At 36.1% G+C, this 27,868-nt stretch overlaps 2 protein-coding genes and 2 pseudogenes across 3 annotated transcripts; all 4 read left to right on the forward strand.

Moving 5' to 3' along the window:
* The first annotated feature begins 1,862 nt into the window (after positions 1-1,862).
* LOC125224045 (anthranilate synthase beta subunit 2, chloroplastic-like) lies at positions 1,863-8,406 on the forward strand. Its single transcript, XM_048127388.2, has 7 exons — positions 1,863-2,209; positions 2,331-2,401; positions 3,589-3,626; positions 3,717-3,827; positions 6,407-6,506; positions 7,592-7,727; positions 8,200-8,406. The coding sequence occupies exons 1-7, from the start codon at positions 1,940-1,942 to the stop codon at positions 8,302-8,304; spliced, it is 831 nt and encodes a 276-aa protein (XP_047983345.1). The 5' UTR covers positions 1,863-1,939; the 3' UTR covers positions 8,305-8,406.
* A 610-nt stretch (positions 8,407-9,016) lies between these two features.
* LOC125220244 (anthranilate synthase beta subunit 1, chloroplastic-like) lies at positions 9,017-15,129 on the forward strand (annotated as a pseudogene). The gene is made up of 8 exons (XR_016134347.1): positions 9,017-9,227; positions 9,332-9,366; positions 9,490-9,560; positions 10,704-10,742; positions 10,800-10,933; positions 13,234-13,333; positions 14,301-14,436; positions 14,904-15,129. The product of XR_016134347.1 is annotated as an anthranilate synthase beta subunit 1, chloroplastic-like (transcript).
* Positions 15,130-23,788: 8,659 nt separating this feature from the next.
* Positions 23,789-24,657, forward strand: LOC148934350 (uncharacterized; annotated as a pseudogene).
* Positions 24,658-25,071: 414 nt separating this feature from the next.
* On the forward strand, positions 25,072-25,923 carry LOC148934351 (uncharacterized). Its single transcript, XM_089062279.1, has 2 exons — positions 25,072-25,575; positions 25,672-25,923. The coding sequence occupies exons 1-2, from the start codon at positions 25,087-25,089 to the stop codon at positions 25,921-25,923; spliced, it is 741 nt and encodes a 246-aa protein (XP_088918405.1). The 5' UTR covers positions 25,072-25,086.
* Positions 25,924-27,868: the final 1,945 nt, after the last annotated feature.

Here is a 27,868-nt window from a genome sequence, read left to right on the forward strand (position 1 = left end):
AATTTTTGGCACGACACGAACACGTACGAAATTAATGGATATGTGTCAAGGCTTACTGGGTTCGTGTCCTTATCGTGTCGACACGATAATGACACGAAAACTTCGTGTCGTGTTCGTGTTACACGTTAAGAAATAATATTAATATATTATAATATTACTATTATTTTATTTATTTTAAAATTTTAAAAATTTAAAATTTCAAAATTTTAAAATTAAAATTTAAAATTTCAGAATTTTAAAATTAAAATTTAAAATTTAATAGTAGAAATAATACTAATAGATTATAATATTATTATTAGGGTGATGCTAAATGGCCACATTATGGCCAGCCATAATAATAAAAAATTATTAAAATTCTGTGTATTTAATGCTAATTTGGTGAAATTTATGTATATAGTGTCATTATTGTGTCGTCTCATATATGTGTTGTTATCGTGTCGTGTTGACCTGAAGCGGTTTGTGTCGTTAATGGGTTCGTGTCTGAGGATAGTTGGGTCGTGTTCGTGTTTGTGTTTAGAGTTTTCTTAACAGGTCGTGTTTGTGTTTGTTGTTATCGTTTCGTGTCGTTATCGTGTGACACGATAACGACACAACACGCACGATTTGCCACCCCTATTCACTGGTGGACGCATATGGTATTCACAAGAGTCTCAAGCCCTCACTAAAACTATTCTTTTAGTATTATTTTTCTATAAAATTTTAATATTGTCCAAATTTAACATAAATTATTACGTAAAGCCCCTATTTATAAGTAAATTATTCAAAAATACACTTTTAAACAAAATTATTTAAAAATACACTTTCACTCGATCCCACAATATCAGCTTTCAAGTTCCACCTCAACTTATTATTGCACCGTCTCATGTCTTACCACCACCATAGCCAATCAAGACAAAATTAAGAACTAACCCATCAAAATCTCAATATATTTATCATTTTAATAATGATTCTTGTAAGATATGATTTTTTATTTTCATAAAGAATTAGTTACGAACAATGTCATAATAATGACACGAACACAAGCTTTAATTTATGTTGTAGTTGATCGAGATGAAAGGTTTCTTTTCAAGTATTATTGAAGAAAACTATAAGAATTTGAAGATTTTATATGATTCCAAACTAAAAATAAAAAAAGTATCTAAAATTTAAAATCATTTTATAGAAGAAAATTTTGATACAAGAGATTATTTTCGAAAGCTTTTAGGCCCGAATAGTCCGATGGGTTAGCCAAAACCTGGCGGGTTAGGATTAGGGTTGAAAATTTATGACCAAAAAAATCCATAACCCGAACGGCCCGCACCCAAATAGCCCGGCGAGCCGAGTGGGCTGACCCGAACCCGAACGGGTTAGACCGATTGACATCCCTACATATACCCATGCTTAACTATAACAAGACAAACTTATCCAATTTGAAGTACTCCTATATTTTGTTTTACTGTTAGATTTACTCATTCCAGTTTTACCCGTACATATGATAACATGGCTAACCTTTCCAAAACAAATCAACTACCAATATAGTATACTACTTCCGAGTTCCATCCCAAAGTAAGTAACGTGTATTCTTTATTAAGATACCAAATTAAGTGACACAATTCATATTTTTGGAAAAAAATACTCTTAAATCTTTTGAAGAATTTAATTTGTTTCATATTTGTTAGCTAGAACTCAATTTGTTAATTCCCATAACAAAATGACATCCATCAGTTAAGTATGGGCGAATAAAATTAAATGCATTGTCGTACCAAAATTGTTTGGTAAAACGCACTACCTTAAAAGCGCTGTTCGCTGAATAGCGATATCTAACCGCTTAGTTAACATATGCGACAAGAGCCCACAACAGAAAACCCGCGTAAATTCAACCCCTGAAGGAATCAAATTCACAAACCCCCAAACTCTCACACCTCACTGCTCTCTCTCTCTCACCTCCAACGCCTCCGCCATGGCCATCCTCGCCGCCGCTTCAGCTTCCATCAGGCTACCATCATCTTCTGTTCCGTCACTCAGAAACTCGCAGCCTCCCGTTGCCCTCCCCTTCAGATTCGATTCGGCAACTCACCGCGCACTTTCTCACTCTGCTCCGCCCAGACCACCGCTGGCGATTTCCCGTAACACCGCCGCGGAATCCGTCGCTGAGTTGTCTCTGAATAATAGGACTAAACCGATCGTGGTTATCGACAACTACGACAGCTTTACATATAATCTATGTCAGGTAATCTCTATTTTGATCATCTGTTAGCTTAATTATTTTTAGAATTAGTATTTAAAATGAGATCTGACTGTTTCCCCCCATTCCTTAACTTTGAATTGTTCATCTTTGGGTGTTTTGGCAGTATATGGGAGAGCTGGGCTGTGAATTTGAAGTGTTCCGAAACGATGAGCTCACTGTTGATGATCTGAAAGAGTGCGGATTTTTTGCATTTTTTTATTTAATTATTATTCATTTCCTAGTCGGTCTTTTTTTTCTTATTAATTATTAGAAGAGAAAAAAGCAAAATTCTGTAGTACTACTAATTATGCAGCGTTTTTTCTTTTGCAACTCGAATAGCTATTTTTAATCTCACGTTTTACTTCTTTTATGTGTGCTTTAGTTTTCATTGTTTCTGTAAATTCGATTTAAACCTTTTAAGCGTGTAGAAACCCTTGTTTAATAATCCCCTACGTACCCCTTTTTTCTCTCAGTTCCAATTTTGATGCATCATATGAGTACTTTTTAGGCTTTTAGTAAAGTTTATTTATCTTTTCCCCCAATATTTCCCACTCTGTTCGGTTTTGACAGGCAATAGATTCATAACGTTTTTCTTTCTTGTTTCCGTTTATAATTTTGTCATTTTAACTTTCTGAATCTTAATTCAAAAAACAAAAAGATAGTGGCAGTGACAGAAGACCTCCAACATTTCATGATTCATGTTCAAGTACTTCTCTTTATACTTGCATGGAATCTGCTATAATATATGTACCAAAAGAATTACTACATGTTATTTGGAAATGAGTAAGTTGCTTCTTGCAGCTGAAATAAATGCAATCCTAGTTCATCACCATGACATGAATCCAATACATATGCATGCAGATATACACTAACATACAAACTATATAATCTTGACAATCACTGATTACTCGTAGGAAGTAGGCACTGTACGAACACACATGGCCTTGCTTGATTCGACATTTGATACACTTGATTGATGCTGTAATATAATATTAGTGTTCTTGTTGAAATGGTTGGTAGTGGCCTATTAGCAAGAACACTAGTGGTGCATAAGAGAGCTTTGATGTTGCAAACAACATACTAGTTTCCGTAATATTTCCATATTTCGAAAACTAGGTCTAGTATTGAAGGAGAGGTATATATTATCTAGGGGAATGAATCACCAAGAAGTAAATCAAAAGGATGCACGAGGGACCGATGGATCATTGAATTAAGAATAAAGTCAAATGCAATATATATATGTACGCGTGTGTAATCCTATGTGATCGATAAATTGGTTTGATAGAGTGCATTATGTTTCAATATGACAACCTGTTTAGGAATATGCTAATTAGTTATCAGATTTGAATATGGTTAATAACAATTATGATTGTTCTTTGTAGGAAAAATCCAAGAGGTATATTAATATCACCTGGACCTGGTAATAGTTTACTCCTTTTGTTGTAAACTTTTTTGATGATTTAATCTTATGGAGTACCTAATTTATAGTAATGTTTACTTGAAATTTAAGGCACTCCTCAAGATTCAGGAATATCACTGCAGACGGTGCTGGAACTTGGACCAACTGTACCGGTATTTGGTGTGTGCATGGGATTGCAATGCATTGGAGAAGCATTTGGAGGTAATCTCCCACTGCAATCATATTTTTTACAAAATGACATTTTCTTTTCAAGGAGGAGGAATACTATTTCCTTGATGTGATAACAATTGGGTGGTTTATCATTGATTTGTAACTCATAGCTCTTGAAAAGCATTTTATAAAGCAAGTTTCAATGAAGGCCTATCAGTTTAGGTTGCCGTGTTTATGTGACATTTGTATCCTTTATTTGTAATTTTGAAATTGAAGTGAAATTTTTTGGTGTAGCTTTTACTTGACCAAAGTCGAGTGTTATTGATCACTAAGGCTCAAAATTGAACAATTTTAATCTCAAGGAGATGATGATCTATGGCTACGAATGATCATAGTTGACGAGCCATAGGCAACGACAAAGCCAGAATATTGAAGGGCACAAACCAACTTTGTACACCTAATTTCAATTGGATCAAAGTATGTCAAATTTAATTGTTAAATAAGTTCAGACAAAAATACACACAGCAGTAGACCCCACACCACACCACTTTAGAATTTGTAGCTGTATATTGTTCTACATTAAATACAACTCCTCTAGTGTAATATAACTTAGATTTTTATAACACAGAAGTTCTTAAAAATGATGTCAAAATATAAAAGAAAAATATATGATAGAACTAGAACTTCTAAAATTTAATTAAAGTAAAGGAAAAAGTAAAAAAGAAATTGAAATATATATGAAGATGGTTCTATCTTTGGTCGTAAGGATGAATATGCAGACGTTAAGTGGCCATTTGATGATTAGTTTCAATTGTATGTTGAGCACAATGTGGTAACTATATTAAACTTGCTAGGTGATCATCAGACTATTTATGATGGTAGATTGGTAGGCTGCTATACATATATCATCTAAATGAAAGAGGTGCTAGAACAGAAAAACGGTTAGGAGGTGCTGATGCTTTATGGCTGCATAAGCCAACAAAATCTAGTAGTGTGACACGTGCAAAACATGTACGAGGCCATCTTTTCAGGCGTCTTTTATGGTATTCTTTTTGTAGTTATAGGGGAGCTTGTACCACATCTTTATATTAAACCAGAAGAGTATTTAATGACAAGATGACCATGAATGGTTTGATGCATTACTATTTAAGCAAATAGGTGTAATGTTTTAGTTGAAGAAACTTTCTGCTCATTCAAACTTTATAATCAAGTCCTTAGGATAAAAAAATGAAATAATAATAAGTGAATGTGGAATAGCCAAATTTTGTATAACAGAGGAAGGAGAAAGGATTGAAATTTCCAGGTTCAAAGATGCAGTAGGAAAAGGAAAGAGCGATTGCATCTGAGAAGGACGTGCGGAGAATTTTGTCAGAAGGATTCCACTAGATAAAGATCACCTTCAATGTGTAGGATTTCAGAGATACATGAATATGCCCTTAAGCTTGAATTGATTTTGGAGTAGTGAAGATCACATATTCAGCTAATAACAAGAATGTCCTTTTGGTATTTCTGTGGTGGGTGCAACATTAATACACCTTAATTCTTTCTACAAACATTTGTGAATAAAGTTATGTGTGTTCCATTGTAGTCGGTTGCATTGTGCACTATTTATTGCTTGAATAGTACTCCCTCCGTTCCATAGTAATAGAGGCATTTCATTTTGCGCACTCATTTTGAAAAAATAATTATAAATAGTTAAAGTGGAGAAAAAGTAAAGTAAGAGAGAGAATATTATAGATAAGACTCTTCTCTACATTATTCTTTCTCTTATTTTACTTTTTCACCACTTTAACTATTTATAATTATTTTTTCAAAACGAGCGTGCAAAATGGAATGCCTCTATTACTATGGAACGGAGGGAGTAGGTATTAATAGGTAGCTATGCTGGCTATATATTGCCATAGCGGGTCATCTTTTAAGAGGTTTTTGCTGTTTGTAGTATTCCCCTTTTTGTAAATTGGTGTAGTATTCTCACAACGTAGAAAATCAACTAAGGTAAAAAAACCCAATGTTGAAATGCAGCTGGATAATGAGGTCAGGTCATACTGTTTGTAAACGAGGTTCAAGTTCCAAAGCTAGTGAAACAAATGGAAATGCATTATTTTTCTCCAATCTGTATATTAAATGAAGTGTTATCTTCAACTTTGCTGTCCATATAAAATACAACGCTCTCAATGTTAACTTTTCTGAATACTCTTACACCATGCGTAATACTTTCACAAACTATATTCTCGTAATAATGATTTTTAATTATGACGATGAATGTGTTTGATATTTGTAATATGGGAACTTTGTCTTCTTTAATAATGCTGTCATTTTAGCATAGTTCTGTTTGCTCTTTCAATATCACAGCAGACAGGAAGCAAATTTTTTTCCCCACAAAATCAAGGGTCTGGTCCTACCTTATGCTAGGATGGATAAGATCCAACAACTGTTCCTTGTTTGGTCTTATGATTAACTACTTTCGTGTTAAGGTTCTGAATTTTGGACTGACACATAAGAAAGGTTCTAGTATTATAGAATGTAGTGATGTGTTTTAGAAGATAGCAGATATTTCTGGATTGCACTTTTCTTATTGTCTCGACATTGGATTATGATATTTTGTCTTTATCTGGCTTTATTGTTTGCAGGAAAAATTGTGCGAGCTCCGTATGGAGTGATGCATGGAAAATCTTCTCCTGTTTATTACAATGAGACTGGAGAAGATGGCTTGTTTGCTGGGTTATCAAAGTAAGTCTTTCTTCATGTGGATGTTCTTATTAATCATTGGAAGGGCAATCAGTTCCTATATAGTAATATTTTGCACTATTGGTAAACACCGCAATATAAATTGTCATTTTTGATGGTCAAGGTTGAATATTTGTAAGTGTGCAATTCACATTATTAGGTAATAGATCTCAGGATATACCTCACGTTTGCAGGCTTCTTTATATATACTACTCCCTCCTTCCCATAATAGATGTCACACTTTCCTTTTTAGTTTGTCCCACAAAACATGTCACATTTCCTTTTTTGGAAAAAGTTCCCTCTCACATTAATGAATATACTATTTTCTCTCTCCACTCAACACACAAAACAACATCTCCTAAAATTCTGTGCCACTTCCCAAGTGTGCCATCTACTATGGGACGGAGGGAGTATGTGTATTCCAGTTTGGCTTTAAAATGTGGAAGATGCTTTAATGATAGCATAAATCCTCAGGGTATTGATAGTTTCTCTGATAAAGATCAAAATTTGACAGGATGCTTTCGTATTTATCTTCCATGACATTCTTCTGAATCTTTACCAACATAGAAATTAATTCCTGAATGATTCTTACTTTTATTGGGGAGTAATAAATACTAAATGGCCTCTATGTTTATTTCACCTGTTCACTCATCAATTCTTTGGTAACATATTAAAAAATGTGATATTAAACACATCATATCCCTTTTCAGTGTTAGTAGTGTCCCTCCTAACTGCTGTCTGCAGACTGTGTCATATAATGCTTTCCACTGTAGTGTCTCGAGATGAAGATGACTTACTCAAAGTAATCAGATGAGATTGGGTAACTGGAATATTGCACCCTTCAAATTACTTCATGTACAAAATATTGTTTCGGTTGACGTTTTCCTTGTGAAATGGATTTGTGTCAAAAGTGTCAAGATAATGCGGGTCAATTATAGAGTGCGAAATGCCGCCTTTTCATTTGTGTGCCAAACATCTGATGAAATTCACAACTTTTGGCATCTTTTCATAGCTGCAATGTCATCAATAAAATATGTTGTTGTCATCAATTAACTGAATGAATGAGATATTTATGTTTTTTTGTACAGCCCATTTACAGCTGGTAGATACCATAGCTTGGTTATCGAAAAGGAAAGTTTTCCCAGTGATGTCCTTGAGATTACTGCATGGACAGAAAACGGGCTGATCATGGGTGCTCGTCACAAAGTGCACAGGCATCTACAGGTAACACTTACATTTTGTAATTTCCTCTCGGGTGTCCATATTCTGTCATTTTCATCGGCCACAAAAATGTTTATTCTGTCTGTTATGCGTAACTACCATTTGATGGTCTGATTTGGACCACGAAAAAGGTAACTATTTTCCTTGATACTGCCATATTTGCAAGAGTAGTTTGCATCTTATGTCTGTACCCTGGAGTATTGTTTAATGATCATTAGATTATACTGGGAAGTAGTTCTTTTACCTCTTGTGGCATCCCACATCGCGTAAGTAAATATATTAGCTCATTGAATTCTTCTAGCAACTCGGGTCGTTGTGCCCCCACTCTGTTGGTTTAGGGCATTACGATATGTATATGGTTGCCAGTAAAGTAGTGATGAGAAATTTTAGGGCCGAAATCGTTGTATATAGTTGCACTTTGCATGGTTAGGTGATGATTGGATTGAGATTGATGGTTGTTTGTGGGTAAATGTAGGGAGTTCAGTTCCATCCGGAGAGTATCATAACCAGCGAAGGAAAAACCATCGTGCGCAACTTCATTAAGCTTATCGAGAGAAACGAAGGAAAATCCAAACACTAGACTCGCTTTCTAAAGTCTATATTTACTCATTCTGAATCAAAACCACAGTTCCATGTTACTCTTAAGTTCACTACAGTTACAAAGCAACATATTTTACTCTGATGTCATTGATTTTGTTATGCATTATGCTGCGGGCTTCTAGTGATTCACATTTTAGGTTAATTTCTTTAGCTTATAAAAATGTGTGTGTATATGTGTATATGTGTGTGTGCAGGTGTGTTTATGTGTGTGTGTGTGTGTGTAGGTTTGTGATGTTAGTGTATATGTGTATGTGTGCAGGTGTGTGTATGTGCAGTTGTGTGTTCTGTGTATGAGTGTGTATGTTTGTGCAGGTGTGTGCGCGCGTGCGTGCACGTATGTGTGTGTGTGCGCGCAGCTGTGTATGTGTGTGTAGGTGCAGGTGTGTGGACAGTATGAAAGTGTAATTTAATTAATATTTGAAATTCCAATCATCTAATTTCAATGTGGAATTGAGAGTAAATATTGACTCTTAATCTTTTGAAATTTTATTTTATTTTCTTTTTTTTTCAGTGAGAACGTAGTATTTCTTAATTTAACTTAGCTAAAAATCACTTTGTTAATTCCCGTAAGAAAATGAGATCCATCAGTTAAGTCTGGACGAATAATAATAAATGCATTGTCGTAATTGTTTGGTGAAACGCACTACCTTAAGCGCTGTTTGCTGAAATAGCGACATCTAACTGCTTAGCATATGCGAGAGCGTAGAGCCCACATCCCCCACACAGAAAACCCGCGTAAATTCAACCCCTCAAGGAATCAAATTCACAAACCCCCAAACTCCCAACACCTCCGCCATGGCCATCATCGCCGCCGCTTCAGCTCCCTTCAAGCTACCGTCATCCTTCATTCCGTCACTCAGAAGCTCGCAGCCTCCCATTGCCCTCCCCTTCAGATTCGATTCGGCAACTCACCGCTCACTCTCTCACCATGCTCCGCCAGACCACCGCTGGCGATTTCCCGGAACACCGCCGCGCAATCCGTCGCCGAGTTGTCTACAAATAAGAAGACTACTACGAAAGCTTCACATATAATCTCTGTCAGGTAATCTCTATTTTGATAATCTGTTAGCTTAATTATTTTTAGAATTGTACTATATAAAATGAGATCTGTCTGCTTTCCCCCATTCCTTAACTTTGAATTGTTCATCTTTGGGTGTTTTGGCAGTATATGGGAGAGCTGGGCTGTGAATTTGAAGTGTTCCGAAACGATGAGCTCACTGTTGATGATCTAAAAGAGTGCGGATTTTTTTGTTTAATTATTATTCATTTCCTAGTCGTCTTTTTTTCTTTTTAAAATTATTAGAACTTAGAAGGGAAATGGCAAAATTTTGTACTCCGAATAGCTATTTTTAATCTCACGTTTTACTTCTTTTATGTGTGCTTTAGTTTTCATTCTTTCTGTAAATTCAATTTCAACTTTTTAAACGTGTAGAAACCCTTGTTTAATAATCCCCTCAGTTCCACTTTTGATGCATCATATACTTTAGGCTTTTAGTAAGTTTATTTATATTTCCCCCCAATATTTCCCACTCTGTTCGGTTTTGACATGCAATAGATTCATAACGTTTTGCTTTCTTGTTTCAGTATATAATTTTGTCATTTTAGCTTTCTGAATCACTTAACTCAAAAAACAAAAAGATAGTGTCAGTGACAGAAGACTTCCAAAATTTCATGTTCAAGTACTTCTCTTTATACTTACAAGGAACCTGCTATATATGTATGTATATACATGTACCATAAGAATTGAGGCTTCCATGTTATTTGGGATTGAGTAAATTGCTTCTTGCAGCTGAAATAAATGCAATCGTAGTTTCATCACCATGGCATGAATGCAATTCATATGCATGCAGATATTCACTAACATATGAACAATATAATCTTGGCAATCACTGAGTACTCGTAGGCAGTAGGCACTGTATGAACATGCATGGCTTTGCTTGATTCAACATTTGATACACTTGATTGATGCTGTAAGATAATATTAGTGTTCTTGTTGAAATAGTTGTTAGTAGTCTATTACCAAGAACGCTAGTGGCACATAAGATAGTTTTGATGTTGCAAACAACATGCTAGTTTTCGTAATATTTCCATATTTCGAAAACATGGTCTAGTATTGTAGGAGAGGTATATATTAGCTAGGGGAATTAATCACGAAGAAGTAAATTACAAGGATGCACGAGGGAACCAATGGATCATCAAATTAAGAATAAAGTCAAATGCAATATATATATATATATATGTACGTGTGTGCAATCCTATATGATCGATAAATTGGTTTGATAGCGTGCATTGTGTTTCAATATGACAACCTGTTTAGGAATATGCAAATTAATAGCAGATTTGAATATGGTTAATAACTATTATGATTGTTCTTTGTAGGAAAAATCCAAGAGGCATATTAATATCACCAGGACCTGAGTTTTCTCCTTTTGTTGTAATCTTTTTTGATGATTTAATCTTATACCTAATTTATAGTAAATGTTTTCTTGAAATTTAAGGCACTCCTCAAGAATCAGGAATATCACTGCAGACGTTGCTGGAACTTGGACCAACTGTACCAGTATTTGGTGTGTGCATGGGATTGCAATGCATTGGAGAAGCTTTCGGAGGTAATCTCCCATTGCAATAATATTTTTTACAAAATGACATTTTCTTTCAAGGAGGAGGAATACTATCTTCTTGTTATGATAACAATTGGGTGGTTTATCATTGATTTGTAACTCTTAATAAGCATTATAAAGTAAAAAATAAATGAGGACCTATCAGTTTATGTTGCCGTGTTTATGTGACATTTGTATCCTTTATTTGTAATTTTGAAATGAAGTGAAATTTTTTGGTGTAGCTTTTACTTGGCCAAAGTCAAATTTATTCTCAAGTGTTATTGATCACTATGGCTCAAAATTGAACAATTTTAATCTCAAGGAGATGGCGATATATGGCTATGAATAATCATATTTGACGAGCCATAAACAGCGACAAAGCCAGAATATTGAAGGACACAGACCAACTTCGTACACCTACTTTCAATTAGATCAAAGTATGTCAAAATTTAATTGTTATATAAGTTCAGACAAAAAATACACACAGGAGTAGACCCCACACCACACCACTTTAGAATTCCTAGCTGTATATTGTTAAGCATAAAATACAACTCCTCTAGTTTAAAATAACTAAGATTTATAACACGGAAGAAATTCTTAAAAATAATGTCAAAATATAAAAGAAAAACTTCTTAAAATTAATTAAACGTAAAGAAAAAAGTAAAAAAGAAATTGAAATATATATGACAATGGTTTTTTAGTTGGTTGTAAGGATGAATACGCAGACGCTAAGTGTCCATTTGATGATTAGTTGATCATCAGACTTGTATGTTGAGCACAATATGGTAACTATACTAAACTTGCTAGGTGATCATCAGACTATTTATGATGGTAGGGCCTATACATATATCATTAAAATGAAAGAGGTGCTAGAACAGAAAAATGGTTAGGAGGTGCTATTGCTTTATGGCTGCAGCAGCCAACAAAATCTAGTAGAGTGACACGTGCGAAACATGTACGAGGCCATCTTTTTCAGGAGTCTTTATGGTATTCTTTTGTAGTTATTTGGGGAGCCTGTACCACATCTTTATATTAAACCAGAAGAATATTTAATGACAAGATGACCATGGATGGTTTGATGCATGATTATTTAAGCAAACAGGTGTAATGTTTTGGTTGAAGAAACTTGCTGCTCATCCAAAACTTTATATTAAGTCCTCTAGAATAAAAAAAATTGAAATAATTAGTCACTGAGGAAGAGCCAAATTTAGAACAACAAAGGAAAAAGGATTGAAATTGCCAGCTTCAAAGATGCAGTAGGAAAAGGAAAGAGCGATTACATCTGAGAAGGACGTGAGGCGAATTTTGTCAGCAGGATTCCACTAGAAAATGACCACCTTCAATGTGTATGATTTCAGAGATAACATGAATATGCCCTTAAGCTTGAATTGATTTTGGAGTAGTGAAGATCACATATTCAGCTAATAACAAGAATGTCCTTTTGGTGTGCAACATTAATGCGCCTCAATTCTTTCTGCAAACATTTGTGAATAAAGTTATGTGTGATCCATTCTGGTCGGTGCGCAATTTTGCATTATTTATTGTTTGAATAGTAGGTCTTAATATGTGGATATGCTGGCTATATATTGCCATAGCAGGTCATCATTTAAAAGGTTCTTGCTGTTTGTAGTGTTCCCCTCTTTGTAAATTGGTGGAGTATTCTCACAAAGTAGAACATCAACTAAGGTAAAAACCCAAGGTTGAAATGCAACTGGATAATAAGGTCATACTGTTTGTAACCGAGGTCCAAGTTCAAAAGCAAGTGAAACAAATGGAAACAAATTCTTTTTCTCCATTCTGTAGATTGAACACAGTGTTATCTTCAACTTTGCTGTCCATATAAAATCCAACACTCTGAATGTTAACTTTTCTGTATGTTATTACACCATGCATAATACTTTCACAAACTATATTCTAGTAATAATGATTATTAATTATGACTATGAATGTGTTTGATATTTGTAATATGGGAACTTTTGTCTTCTTTAATAATGATGTCATTTTAGCATAGTTCTGTTTGCTCTTTCAATATCACAGCAGATTGGAAGCAATTTTTTTTCCCCGTAAAATCAAGGGTCCTACCTTATGCTAGGATGGAAAAGATCCAACAACTGTTCCTTGTTTGGTCTTATGATTAACTACTTTCATGTTAAGGTTCTGAAAACTGGGTTCACACATAAGAAAGGTTCTAGTATTATAGAATGTAGTATGTGTTTTAGAAGATAACAGATTTTTCTGGATTGCTCTTTTCTTATTGTATCGACATTGGATTATGATATTCTGTCTTTATCCGGATTTATTGTTTGCAGGAAAAATTGTGCGAGTTCCCTATGGAGTGATGCATGGAAAATCTTCTCCTGTTTATTACAATGAGACTGGGGAAGATGGCTTGTTTGCTGGGTTATCAAAGTAAGTCTTTCTTCATGTGGATATGCTTATTAATCATTGGAAGAGCAATCAGTTTACTCTATATAATATTTTGCAATATTGGTAAACACTGCAATATAAATTGTCATTTCTGGTGGTCAAGGTTGAATATTTGTAATTGTGCAATTCACATTACTAGGTAACAGATCTCAGTATATACCTCTTGTTTGCAGGCTTCTTTATATATACTGTATTCCTTTCTTGTGCTTCCTTTTTGTATTTATTCCATTTGGCTTTAAAATGTGGAAGACGAATTAATCATAGTATAATTTTGATTATAACAGGATCCTCATAGTACTGATAGTTTCTTTGATAAAGATCAAAATTTTACAGGATGCTTTCATATTTATCTTCCGTGACATTCTCTTTACCAACATAGAAGTTTATTCCTGAATCAGTTCTTACTTTAATTGGGTAATCGAGTAATAAATACTAAATGACCTCTATGTTTCTTTCACCTGTCCACTCATCAGTTATTTGGTAACATATTAAAAAATGTGCTATTTGATACTTCTACTTATAAACACATCATATCCCTTTTCTGTGTTAGTAGTGTCCCTCCTAACTGCTATCTGCAGACTGTGTCATATAATGCTTATCACTGTAGTGTCTCGAGATGAAGATGACTTACTCCAAGTAATCAGATGAAATTGAGTAACTGGAACATTGCCCCCTCCAAATTACTTCATGTACAAAATATTGTTTCGGCTGACGTTTTCCTTGTAAAGTGGATGAGTGTCAAAGACTCAAAAGTGTCAAGATAATCCGTGTCAATTAGAGATTGCGAAATGCCGCCTTTTCATTTAAAGAGTGTGCCAAACATCTGATGAAATTCACAACTTTTTGGCATCTTGTATCTTTGCATAGCTGCAATGAACCCTTGCCTAATAAAATATGTCGTTGTCATCAATCAACTGAATGAATGGGATATTTATGTTTTTTTGTACAGCCCATTTACAGCTGGTAGATACCATAGCCTGGTTATCGAAAAGGAAAGTTTTCCTAGTGATGTCCTTGAGATTACTGCATGGACAGAAAACGGGCTGATCATGGGTGCTCGTCACAAAGTGCACTGGCATCTACAGGTAACACTTACATTTTGTAATTTCTACTCGGGCCATATTCTTCATTTTCATCGGCCACAAAAGTGTTTTTTCTGTCTGTTATGCGTAACTACCATTTGATGGTCTGATTTGGACCACGAAAAAGGTAACTATTTTCCTTGATACTGCCATATTTGCAAGAGTAGTTTGCATCTAATGTCTGTACCCTGAAGTATCGTTTAATGATCATTAGATTATATTGGAAGTAGTTCTTTTACCTCTCGTGGCATCCCACATCGCATAAGTAAATATATTAGTTCAATGAACTCTTTTAGCAACTTGGGTCGTTGTGCCCTCACCCTGTTGGTTTTGGACATTCCGATTCGTTGATGGTTGATAGAAAAGCAGTGATGAGAAATTTTAGGGCCGAAATCTTAGTATATTGTTGCACTTTGCATAGTTAGGTGATGATTCGATTGAGATTGATGTTTGTTTGTGGGTAAATGCAGGGAGTTCAGTTCCACCCAGAAAGTATCATAACCAGCGAAGGCAAAACCATTGTGCGCAACTTCATCAAGCTTATTGAGAGAAATGAAGCTAAATCCATCACCTAGACTCGTTTTCTAAGTTCTATATTTAGTCATTCTGAATCAAAACCACAGTTTCATGTTATTTTTAAGTTCACTACAGTAATAAAGCAACATATTTTACTCTCATCGATATTGTTATACATTATGCTGCGGGCTTCTAGTGATTCACATTTTAGGCTAATTTCTTTAGTTTATAAAAATGTGTGTTGTGTGTGTGTGTGCAAGTGTGTTTATGTGTCTGTTTGTGTGCAGGTGTGTGATGGAAGTGTATGTGTGCAGGTGTGTGTTGTGTGTGTGTGTGTATGTGTGCAGGTGTGTGCAAGTATGTGTGTGTGTGTGTGTATGTGTGTGTGTGCAGGTGTGTGCAAGTATGTGTGTGTATGTGCAGGTGGCTGTGTATGTGTGTGTGTGTGCAGGTGTGTGCAAGTATGTGGGTGTGTGTGTGTGCAAGTGTGTGTGTGTGTGCGCAGGTGCGTATGTGTGTGTTTGTGCAGGTGCGTATGTGTGCAGGTGTGTGTGTGTGTGTGCAGGTGTGTTGTATGTGTATGTGTGCAGGTGTGTGTAGGTGTGTGTATGTGTGTGCAGCTGTACACGCAGATGTGTGTATGTGTGCAGGTGTGTGTAGGTGTGTGTATGTGTGTGCAGCTGTACACGCAGATGTGTGTATGTGTGTGTAGGTGTGTATGTGTGCGTAGGTGCGGTGTGTTGTATGTGTGTAGTGTGTGTATGTGTGTGCACTGTATGAAAGTGTAATTTTAATAATATTTGAAATTTCAATTATCTACGGAATTCAAACATATCATGAAATTGGGAGGAATTGTAATTGTGATTCAATTTCAAATCAAATATTTTGTGGTAGCCTCCAATTCCAATTCCGCATGCTCAATTCCATGATACCAAACGTATAAAAGAAATTCTAAATTTTATTTTATGAAGGAAGAGAATAACACTCTTATTAGGTGTATGTCTTCCCCCTAGTGTTCTAAGCCCATTTCTGTCAAACATTGTGTTCGACACAAGCTAACTGTAGTAAGGAATTTGGTTTGATACTTTGATCCACGTTAGTTTGGCCCTGTTATTGATTCTGATTATTTTTCTGCTAATTATAGATTTAAATTTTAAAAATAAATGGTATAGGTTCAACTTTTGACTGGAATCTCATGCTACATTTAATCATTTCATAATTGAATTAAATGAAGTTGGTTGAGAGAGATGTATACTATAATATCATTTCTGGGTATTTAATATACTTGATTTTGGTTATTTGAAAGATAGATACAAATACTATAAAAAACGTTGGGGGTTAGTGAGTTATGTAAAGCCAAGATTTTTGGTTTTTCATAGGAACAAGGCTTTTATTATTTCACCTAATAGTAACCCCTAACCAACTTTAAGAGGTGTCTTAAGGCTATACTACCTCTTGAAGTTCCTCATTTGGCTTATAAATAAGCATGAGTTCGGGAGAGAAGATTGTTGAAAAGTAAAATGCGGAAAATAAAATACTGTTGCAGAAAGTAAAAGACATGAAGAACTGTAAAGACTATATTGTATTATGCTTGAATGATTTCTCTCAATGATTACACCATCTTTTATATGCTCTAATTCTAGCTATACATGAAATATATACTAATTCCATAAATATCTTCTTTATTTGATTTTCCATAATCTTTAATTGACTTCTTTCATTATTCTTGCCATAACTTCATCTCTTGCCTTCTTGTTTTCCAATTAATTAATTTCCTCATTCCAACAAAGATCACACATTTCAAACACTCTTTAAAGCTCACAAGCAAGTATTCTAAGCTCTCACATTCTTTAATTAGCAATTTCAGAAGTTTGTATGCTCAGATCTTTTAATTCCACTAAGTTCGTTCGTGTCTAGCGGGTTTGAGGTGATTCTACACGCTAAGAGGAAGTTGTTTCATTTTTAGGACAATACGTCAACCTAAAAGCACTAGGCGGTGCCTATTTGTTTTGCGAAACGAGGATTTTCCTCGACTCAACTTATAGGTCGAAATGTTTAATTATTTTCATTGTTCTTTATTATGTAATATTCTCTTTTTTCCCCCTTTGATTGTAATATTAAAGTACCGTCTATATATTGCTCGAGATTATTTTCAGAATTTCAGCAAGCGATGAGGCATGCGGTGTAATCAGTTGCTTTATTCTATACTCAAAGAATTTCAACAAGCGATCGATTCAACCAAAAAAACAAATCACACAATAAATTGAAGACAAGTGAAACTAGAAGAACCACACTTGAAGAGAATTGATCACACACTTTATTCTGTACTCAAAGAATTCAAGCTACAAAACCCTCTGTGTTTCTCTCGATTTTCAAGTGTGTGTTTATGTGAAACTCTAATTTCTATCCAAGTAATTTGGGGTAAAAGAAGATAAGAAAGAAGAATTACAAATAGGTCCCTCTATTTTATAAGTTTCTCAGAAATGCCCCAACTATATAACAAATCTCAGAACAAGTTCACTTCCTTTTCTTCACCAGCTTTGAACTAGATTCATCAATTCAATGCAGTATTTCAGCATTGATCCAAGTAGAGCTTTAGTCAACATATCGGCTGCATTCTCCTCTGTTGCAACCTTTTCCACTTTCACAGCTCATCTATCAACTTCATCTCTGATAAAATGTAGCTTTACATCTACATGCTTGCTCCTTTCATGGAATGTTTGATGCTTGGACAAGCATATGGCACTGTTAGAATCACACAAAACAGTGACTGCATCTTAATGAACTCCAAAATCAGATATTATTCCCTTCAGCCAAATGCTTTCCTTAACTGCCTCAGCTAAAGATATATATCCTGCTTTCCTTAATGAAACTTTTCCATAACATTCCTTATGTAGTCCCTCTGTGTCAGCCATATTTTTTTCTCACTTCTGTCTCTTATAATGTCCATCCCTAAGTTCTTCTTTACTTCTTCGAGATCTTTCATATCAAACTCAGCCTTCAAATCAGATTTCACACTCTCCACCTCTTCCTGATGCTCAGCAGAAATTAGCATATCATCCATATATATCAGCAGAAATGCTATAGGAACCCCATCTCTTCTTTTAATGAAAACACAATGATCATATAGTGATTTCTCAAAACCTATCTTCCGTATGAAATCATTAAATCTCGGATACCATTGCCTCGAGCTCTGCTTCAGACCATAGATGCTCCTTTTTAACAGACACACCTTGTTTTCTTTCCCGGACATAACAAATCCCGGTGGTTGCTTCATATAAATTTTCTCTGCCAGCCCCCCATGGAGAAATGCTATTTTAACATCTAATTGCTGTAATTCCCAGCCTATGTGAGCAGCTATAGCAAGTACAATTCTGATTGAACTATGTTTGACAATAGGTGAGAATATTTCATTGTAATCCACTCTCTCCTTATGTGTGAAACCCTTAGCTACCAATCTAGCTTTAAATCTGATCCGATTATTGTTGAATGCTTCAATTTTCTTCTTGAATATCCACTTGCAACCTACTGCCCTTTAATCATTTGGTCTCTGCACCAGAACTCAAGTTTGATTCTTGTACAAACTGTCAATCTCTTTTTGCATTGCTCTCAACCATCTGTCTTTTTCTGGGCTCCTAATAGCTTCATTATATGTTGAGGGCTTATGAAATTCCATTTCTTCAGCTATAGATAGAGCATAATGCATCATGTCAAAATCATTAAATCTGGATGGGAGCTTGATGTTCCTCCTTGGTTTGTCTCTAGCTATCACCCTTTCTGGAAGTTACTATTGTCAGCATCATCAATAGGATCATGATCTGTGATCCCTTCCGAATCATCCTGACTTTCCCTAATGGTTTCCCTCTGAGCCTCCACCTCAAACTGAACTTTCTGGACCTCTCTCCTTAGGAAAGGCATTTCTGACTATCTGATAACCACATCCCTGCTGATAATCACCTTCTTATTGCCTTCCTCACAACACCACAATCTGTAACCCTTTACCCCATTTTGATAACCAAGCATGACACATCTGAGAGCTCTGGGCTCCAGCTTCTCTGTTTTACATGGGCATAGGCTCTACATCCAAAAGGCCTAAGCTTTGAGTAATCCCCACTGGAACCATACCATCTACTATCAGGTGTCTCATTATTAATGGCAGAAGAAGGGCATTGGTTTATCAGATTAGCAGCCGTTGAGGCTGCCTCAGCCCAAAATGGTTTTGACATTCCTGAAGATATCAACATACATCTAACTCTTTCAAGGACTGTCCTATTAGCTCTCTCAGCAACCCCATTTTGTTGTGGGTTATGAGGCACTGTTCTATGCCCCTTGACTTCCTTACTTTTACAAAATTCATCAAATTCAGACGATAGAAACTCCAATCCATTGTCAGTCCTAAGACATTTTAACGACTTTCTTATTTCTAACTCTACTTCAGCACACCATTCTTGGAATCTCTTAAATATTTCTGATTTCTCTTTCATAACTACTATCCATAATTTCCTTGAAAAATTATCAACAAAGGACAAGAAACACCTGCCTCCTCCAATGCCGTTGACAGATGCTGGCCCCCATATGTCACTGTGCACATACTGAAGAGGTTCTGTTGAGGTATGTTTGCCTACTCCATATGGCATTTTCTTACTCTTGCTGAGGATACACTCCTCACAGGATCCAATGTCTCTTTGCATCTCATTATCATGCACTTCAATCATGCCCAATTTTACCAACTGCTTCAGACCAGCATCACCAACATGGCCCAATCTTGCATGCCAATTGATGGATTGTTGTGTAGAATTCACTGATCCATTAACAGCTTCTGCCTGGAGATAATATAGTACATTATTCCAGATGACTTTCATCACTATTTGACTATCCTTTGACACAACCATCTCTCCATCAAACAATGTCATTCTATATCTCTTCTTCTCAAGTAGACCAAGTGAAATGAGGTTTCTCTTGATAGATGGAATATATCTCTCTTGTGTAAGCATCCTCAAAGATCCATCATCCATCCTTAGGCTTATGTTTCTCATGCCTTTGACTTCACAAACATGATCATCCCCTAATAAAAATGACCCATCTGACTCCTTTAAGTCTAAGAACCACTCAAGGTTAGATGACATGTGAAAATTGAAGCCTGAATCCATGATCCACAGCTGAGAAATGGGACTGCTCTTGACAACATTGAGAGCCCTGGCCTCTTCTACCTCCTCTGTCACAGGAGCAGTGCCATCCTCTTTTTCTCCCTCTGCTTGCTTCCTCTTCCAAGCATAACAGTTCCTTTTAATATGTCCTGGTTTCTTACACTAGTGACAACTTCTTGTTTCCTTTTGGTCTGAATCTTTAGGGGCCTTAGCTTTCCAATTATCAGAACTGGATTTCTTGGGCTTTTGTTGTTTCTTCCAAGTTGCCTTTATGTTGAGGCTTTCGGCTGCTTGATCAACAACCTTACCAGAAATCAGGATTTCTGTACATTCTTCAGCTTCAATGCAGAATACACTTCCTCTAATGTCACCTTCGAATCCCTGCCAAGAAGTATGGAGTCCTTGAATTGCTCAAAACTTTGAGGTAGGGCATTCAAAAGCATCAACACCTTATCCTCATCCTTGATAGCGTCGTCCACGCTTTCAAGATCATCAACGCATTTTCAAAATTCTTCCAACTGATCTGCAAGATTCTTCGAATCAGAAATCTTGAAATTGAACTATCTCTGCTTGAGGTGGAGCCTATTGGAAATCGACTTCTCCATGTAGATCTTTTCCAATTTCCCCAAACGCCAGCGGCATCTTCCTCCTTTTGAACTTCTCTCAAGACTCTATCGTTGAGACATAACAAGATGGAACTATAAGCCTTGTATTCCATCTCCTGTAATTTTACCGGATCTTTCTCCTGAACCTCCTTTTGATCAGTCTTGGATTTAACATATGTCCAAACCCCTTGCTGCGCCAGAACAACTCTAATCTTCAATCGCCACAAACTGAAATCGTTCTCGCCGGTGAATCGCTCTACATCAAACTTTGTTGTAGACATTGTCGATTGCGTTGTCTCCTCTCGCTTCCCACAGGATGGCACCAATTTGTAATCAGTAGCTCAACACAATCGATTCTTGAATGGATCGATTCAACCATAAAAACAAATCACAATAAATTGAAGACACGTGAAACTAGAAGAACCACTCTTGAAGAGAATTGATCACACAGTTTATTCTATACTCAAAGAATTCAAGCTACAAAACCCTCTGTATTTCTCTCGGTTTTCAAGTGTATGTTTATGTGAAACTCTAATTTCTATCCAAGTAATTTGGGGTAAAAGTAGATAAGAAAGAAGAATTACAAGTAGGTCCCTCTATTTTATAAGTTGCTCAGAAATGCACCAACTATATAACATGCGGGGTGGACAAATAATGCCATAAACGAACCACACCATTCAGTTGTGTCAACACCTATTTTCTCACTGAAATGGCGGCGACGACATATGAGTTTGTTGAGTGTAGTGCTGAACAGGATATAGGAGTTTCCATGTATGTAGAGCTCAGAAGATATATGAGCATTAATGCATCCATAATTATTGCATGTATATACTTGTATACTCCCTTCGTTCCACCACAAGTGATCAACTTTCAATTTTGAGTTGTCCCACCACAAATGATCAATTTTATTTTTTAGCTAAAAACAAAACTTCAATCATCTCTTACTTTATTGACTATTTCTTACTTTATTCTCTCTTTATCTCTCTAACTTTTTCCTCTCTTATACTTTTTTCTCCCCACTTTATTTAATATATATCATTTTCTTAATCCCCGTGTAAAAAGAAAATCCATCACTTGTAATGGGACGGAGAGAGTATAATTTAACTGGAATCTACTACTACTAATTGACCATTAGAGTTTGTCACTTCAAATTAAACTATAATACTATATTAACCATTTCTTAATTTAAATTCGCTAATCCGTAACCAAGTGACTGATACTACGACTTAACAATATTATTTAAAATCTGCGTAATAGTCAATTAAAATAAATTGATTAATAAAAAACTAATTAAGATTTGTTAATTATTTTAAAAGAAACTAATATTAAATTTTTTAGTTATCCATTCACATGATCAATTCCAAAATTAGTAAAAAGCTATAATTTATGGATTTATTCTAGGGTTTTTGACCTTAAAAACCATAAACTTTCCCTGAATTCCGGTTTTTTCCATGAACTTTCAAATTTATTTTTAAAACCACGAACTTTCGATTTGTATGCAATTTGCCACGGCGGGTCAGAGACGAGTCAGCGGTGAACGCCGACGTGCATACATGTCAAAAATAATCCTATTTGGCATCTCAAGTGATAGCTGGAACCTATTTGACGTTTATCATGGTGATAGGGAAATTAATTAAATTGTTAGACTAAAATATTAAACAAATAACAATTAAAGTATATAAAAGCCCCAAAATCTAGGGCTTCTTCGTATTCAATCACAAACACTTCGTCTTTCTCAAGTAGTAGCCGCTTTTTCCTTTGGGATTTACGATTGATTGGAGATTGGAGAAGAATCTGGAAGCTGGAAGTTGGTCGGCTTTGCACTGGCTTCATCTCGAAGCGGCCAACAATGGCGCATAGGTGCGTTCCTTTTCCCTTCTTTATTCTCTTGGTCCCCACTCTTTAAGAGTTAAAAATCGAAATTATTCTCTTTGTCTGGTCTCGGTCCCCACTCTCCTTCATTATTTGTCTGTTTCAGTCAGTCCCCACATGGTGAAAATGTGACAAAGTGGGGTTTTTTTTTTGCATTTGTGAACATGAGACAAAAACATTATTTATTAGGGTTTTAGTTTCCAATTTTGTGTCCTTTTTGAAAGTTAGGGTTCGACTTTTGTCTTTGTGAACAGTGCGTGCATGTGAAAAGTTCTTTTTCAAAGTTAGGGTTCGACTTTTTACAGAATTTGTTTATTTATTGTTATTTTTTTCCTTTTTGCAGCGATGATTTTAGCATACAATTCTGTCATGGTGGAAAAATTGTGGAAGATGGTACGTTGGAGCTATATATAGGGGGGATACAACTACTAAATCTCACTTTGATGCAGATAAGTTTGGTTACTGGGACTTGGTTGATGAAATTAAGCAGTTGGGATATAATAAGTGGAGCAGGATTACATTTATGATTCCTAAGACTATGAAAATGGTTGGCATAAAGGATGACAAAGATGTTATGCATATGTTGTCTTATCTCCAAATGGGTATATGTGTGTTATTTGTGTACATTGTTGGTGGAGTAAGAGGTGGAACCCATGAAGTTTGTGGTAAGGATGTGCCTGAGGGAAGCCAGTATGGGGGTGGTGATGAGAGTGGTGGTGATGAGGGTGGTGATGAGAGTGATGGTGATGAGGGTGGTGATGATGAGAGTGGTGATGATGAATATGAAACAGAGAGGCTGATGATAATGGCTGAGAAGGATGGTGGGGATGGTGAGGAGGATAGAGATTGTGAAGAAGAGGATGAGTATGAAGATGGGAGCTACCTTCCATCTACTGAAAGGGAAGGTGATTCAGATGATACTCCAGCTTGGATGGATTCATATCAGATGATGATGAATTCATGAAGCCTAAAGACAAGTTTAAGAAAGCAAGCTTAAGGGTTATAACTGATGATCTATTCAATGGTATTGTCTCTAGTGGTGGGGTGACTAATACAACAGATGGATGTGGGGAGTCAGACTTTGTGGATTCTGATGGTGATTTTGTTTCTGATTCAACTGATGAGGATGATGTCCGGGCAAGGATTAGAGAAAGACATAAGAGGCGTGTGTATAATCCTAAATGTGATCACAAGACATTGAGAGTTACAACTGGAATGAGATTTGTGGATGAATTCCAAGTTAGGGATGCTTTGACAACTAATGCCATTGAAAATGGATGGGAAATACGCTTCAAAAGGGTATGTAAGAACCAAGTGGAAGCTTCTTGCAAGAAACCATGTAAGTGGAAGTGCTATGGGAGTTACAGCAACACCACTGGGGCATTCATGTTAAGAAGAGTGGAGTTTGAACATACCTGCCCTAGGAATATGAGAAGCAAAATAGTTTCTGCAAACTGGATTGCAAAGAGGTATTTGAATGTGTTTAGGCTTAAGCCTGACACAACTGTTAAGGAATTGAGAGCAGACTTAGTGCAGAGGTTTGCACATGATGCATCCAGATGGAAGTTGTATAATGCCAAGAGAAAGATAATAGAGTTGCTGACAGGCTCAGTGGAGGAGCATTATGGGAAGCTTAGGAGTTATGTCCTAGAGTTGATGAGGGTAGACAAAGAAGGTAGGTTTGAGATTGATGTGGGTTTAGGGTTTAGGGTTTACATTGGCTTTAGTAGTTTGAGGATGAGATTCATGTAGGCTGTAGGAGAGTTATTGGACTTAATGGAGCATTTCTAAAGACATATGTAGGAGGTGCAATTGTGACAGCAGTTGGAAGTGATGGGAACAACCAAATTTTTCCCATAGCATGGACAGTTGTTCAGGCAGAAAATGAGGTTAATTGGAAATGGTTCTTGAGCATTTTGGCTGAAGACTTGAACCTGGGTGAAGGTGTTGGAATCACTGTCATTATTGACCAACAAAAGGTACACTATTCCAACAAATTCAATGATTTTTATGAAGCTTATAACTTTTAATAAACTTACATTATGCTTGTTTAATTATAGGGATTGGAGAATGTTGTTAAGTAATTCATTCCTCTGGCTGAGCATAGAAATTGTGCAAGGCATGTGTATTCAAATTTGAAAAAGACTCACAAGGGCCCAACTCTGAAGAGTTTGTTCTGGCAAGTTGTGAGGAGCACTTATGTAGAGGAATATCGTGCAACATGCAATGAATTTGAAAAGGAGCTACCTGAAGCATTTGCTCTATTAATGACCAAAAACATCACCAGGTTTTGTAAGGCTTTCATCACTCATGTTCAGAAAAATGATTCCATCTTGAATAATGTGTGTGAAAGCTTTAATGCATACATTGTTGATGCAAGGGCTAAGCATGTGATACATATGTTAGAGGACATTAGATCTTCCTTGATGGAGAGATGTTATAGGAAATTGCATGAGGTGCGTGACAATCATGATGTATTGTGTCCTAGGATAAGAAAAAAAGTGGAGGATTTGATGTATAAGAGCAGGTATTGTATCACTATGCCTGCTTTGGGGGGTCGGTGTGAGGTTACTTATGAAGAAAATAGATTTGTAGTCACACCAGCCTTGAGATCATGTGGGTGTAGGGTTTGGGATATTACAGGAATCCCTTGTATTCATGCTTGTTCGGTTATATCTTTCTTGCATGAAAATGTTGAGTCATATGTGAATGAGTACTACACTTTGGAGAAGTACAAACTGGCTCACAGCTTTGACATTCCACCTTTGAATGGTGAGAACATGTGGCCTGAGGCTGAAGGATACAAGGTCACCCCACCTCTTGCTAAGAAGATGCCTGGCAGACCCAAGAAAATGAGGAAGAGGGACCCAGTGGAGAAGGATCCATCTAGGCCCCACAAACTTCGCAAAACATGTGTCATGACTTGTCAGAGATGCCTTCAGCAGGGTCACAATACTAGATCGTGCAAAAATGATCCAGTTGTCAAGCCATCAAAAGAGAAGGTACAATGCACTTACATTTATGGTATACATATGGATTTGGTACAATGCACTTCAATCCATTCAAATCTCACTTTAAGTTTGTGTTGTTCTTATTAGGGGAAGCCAGGACGACATCGAAAGGTGGTACCTGTAAACCTGCAGCCACAAGCATGCCGGCAACGAGCACGGCCACAGACTGGAGCACGGCCACAGACAGGAGCACAGCCACAGACAGGAGCACGCCCACGTACAGGAGCACGCCCTCAGACTGGCCGAGCACGCCCACAGACAAGCCGAGCACGCCAACAACAAGCACCCTCAGGATCTGAAGCACAATCTGGCTTAGCCACCCAAGAGAGCCAGGTTTAGGCAGTTTATGGACATTTATGTTGGTTTTTGATGAAGTGTGTTGGCAAACTTTGTAAAGCCTTCAGTATTTTGGCATACTTTGATCAGCTTTAGGCAAACTATGATCAACCTTCAGTATTTTGGCAAACCTTGATGATGTATCTGACTACATGTTCATACATCTACATTTGGTGTTCTACTTTTGTGTTGTGTTTTATCTAAGTTTATGCACTCTAGATAGTTTATGAACACATATGCTTTGACATTAAACATTATTTTGGATGTTGTTTTGTTAGAACCATCATCATCTCATGCTGCAAATAAGCCTAATTAAATGTTAAGATTAACATCCCAAAATAAGGTACCAAAAGGCTACAAATTCACCATCATCCATTACTTACATAAACATACATAACATTAACATCCCACACTAAGGTACCAAAAGCCTACAAATTCACCATCATCCATTACATAAACATTACCAAACACAAAAGAAAAGATCATACATAAACATTACCAACCTAGGACAAATATTATCACACACATCAGCATGATCACTATCTGTAACTTTAGCACCTTCTTCCCTAATTTTTCAATCCTTAATTGAAGGGATTCACACTCTTCTTTCTTCAATTCACACTCTTCGATCTTTGCATTCAATTTCTCTTCAAGGGAGATAGCCTCCAAGTATTGACATCTCCATTTTTCTTCAAACTGGTCTCTTACTACCCGGGTCGTCTTAAGTTCAATGTGTAGGCTTAACGGAGAAGAAGGTTCAATCCACCGAAAGAATTTACAGTCATCGTTCTACAAAATTAAATAAAACTCCATAAAATCAAAGTGTGTGTCAGCTTACAGCGGTGAAATAGAGACGCAACAAATACCTTCCAAGAAGCACAACGATAAAATCGTAAACCGGGATTAGTTTCAGTCCTGGACGTCCCAATCTCAGCACGAACTCGCATATAACATATTCCCTATGATTCCAACCAGAACTCCAACTTGATGTTTGTGAAGAGGACGACATCTCAAGCACCTAAGCTTCCAACACCCAAGTTTTCAGTTCAACTCATCGACAATTTACCCAAAATTACCCAAAAAACCCTAATTCGAAAACAAATTACCCAAATAAACTTAAAAAGCAAATCGGGCTGCAAAAAATTGGAAACCAATTTTCAACACAAAAGCGAACGCTGAATTGAAGAATACACCTACCTGGAGTTGAAATCTCGAAGAAAATGCTCCAAATGAGGCTTAAATCGAGCTTAAATGTCGAAGAAATACTCAAATACATTCTGATATGTGTTTTAAATTAGGGCGTGCATAAAACGACGCCGTTGCCCAGTCATTTTTACGGCGTCCACGCTGAACAATTTCGTGCCGGAATTTAAGTAGTAATTGGGTATTCGGGTCGGGTTGACAAATTGCATACAAATCAAAAGTTCGTGGTTTTAAAAACAAATTTGAAAGTTCATGGAAAAACCGGAATTCGGGGAAAGTTTATGATTTTTAAGACCAAAAACCCTTTATTCTACATATTTATAGGTAGTTCTCTCACTATAGTTTTGCTTGTGCATTGAATGGGAAAATACTACTACTGAATTTGCATTAGACAAATATCTTTCGTTAACTATATATAAATGTATTCAATTTAAATGCAAAATCAAAACCTAACCTATGAAAAATGTATTCATGAATCATGATAATTTAATAGTTGTGGGTTCAAAATCCAGTTTACTCTTTTTCCAATAATCTCCCTTTTTCACTTTTTTTTATTAGAATATTCATTTTATTAATATAATAAATTTGATTCTTATATCAATTTCAATATTTTAATTAAACCACATTTTTATGTTAATTAAAACTAAAAAATTATAAATGAATAAAAAACTAACAGATGGGATCCATTAGTGTAATAAAAGATATTATAGTAGTATTTTTAATTTCATTAGAATACAGGATGAAT

This window comes from Salvia hispanica, chromosome 1, assembly GCF_029641045.1.
Source record: "Salvia hispanica isolate PSC_SH4W2 chromosome 1, Shi_PSC_v1, whole genome shotgun sequence".
NCBI lineage: Eukaryota > Viridiplantae > Streptophyta > Magnoliopsida > Lamiales > Lamiaceae > Salvia > Salvia hispanica.

Bases quoted from the DNA above. Each gene is read 5' to 3' on its own strand.
- LOC125224045 (XM_048127388.2), top strand. From the start codon at position 1,940: ATGGCCATCCTCGCCGCCGCTTCAGCTTCCATCAGGCTACCATCATCT. The intron at 2,402-3,588 runs GTGCGGATTTTT...TGTTCTTTGTAG, and splicing joins ACTGTTGATGATCTGAAAGA to GAAAAATCCAAGAGGTATAT. The intron at 6,507-7,591 runs GTAAGTCTTTCT...TTTTTTGTACAG, and splicing joins TTGTTTGCTGGGTTATCAAA to CCCATTTACAGCTGGTAGAT.
- LOC148934351 (XM_089062279.1), top strand. From the start codon at position 25,087: ATGTATAAGAGCAGGTATTGTATCACTATGCCTGCTTTGGGGGGTCGG. The intron at 25,576-25,671 runs GTACAATGCACT...TGTTCTTATTAG, and splicing joins TCAAGCCATCAAAAGAGAAG to GGGAAGCCAGGACGACATCG.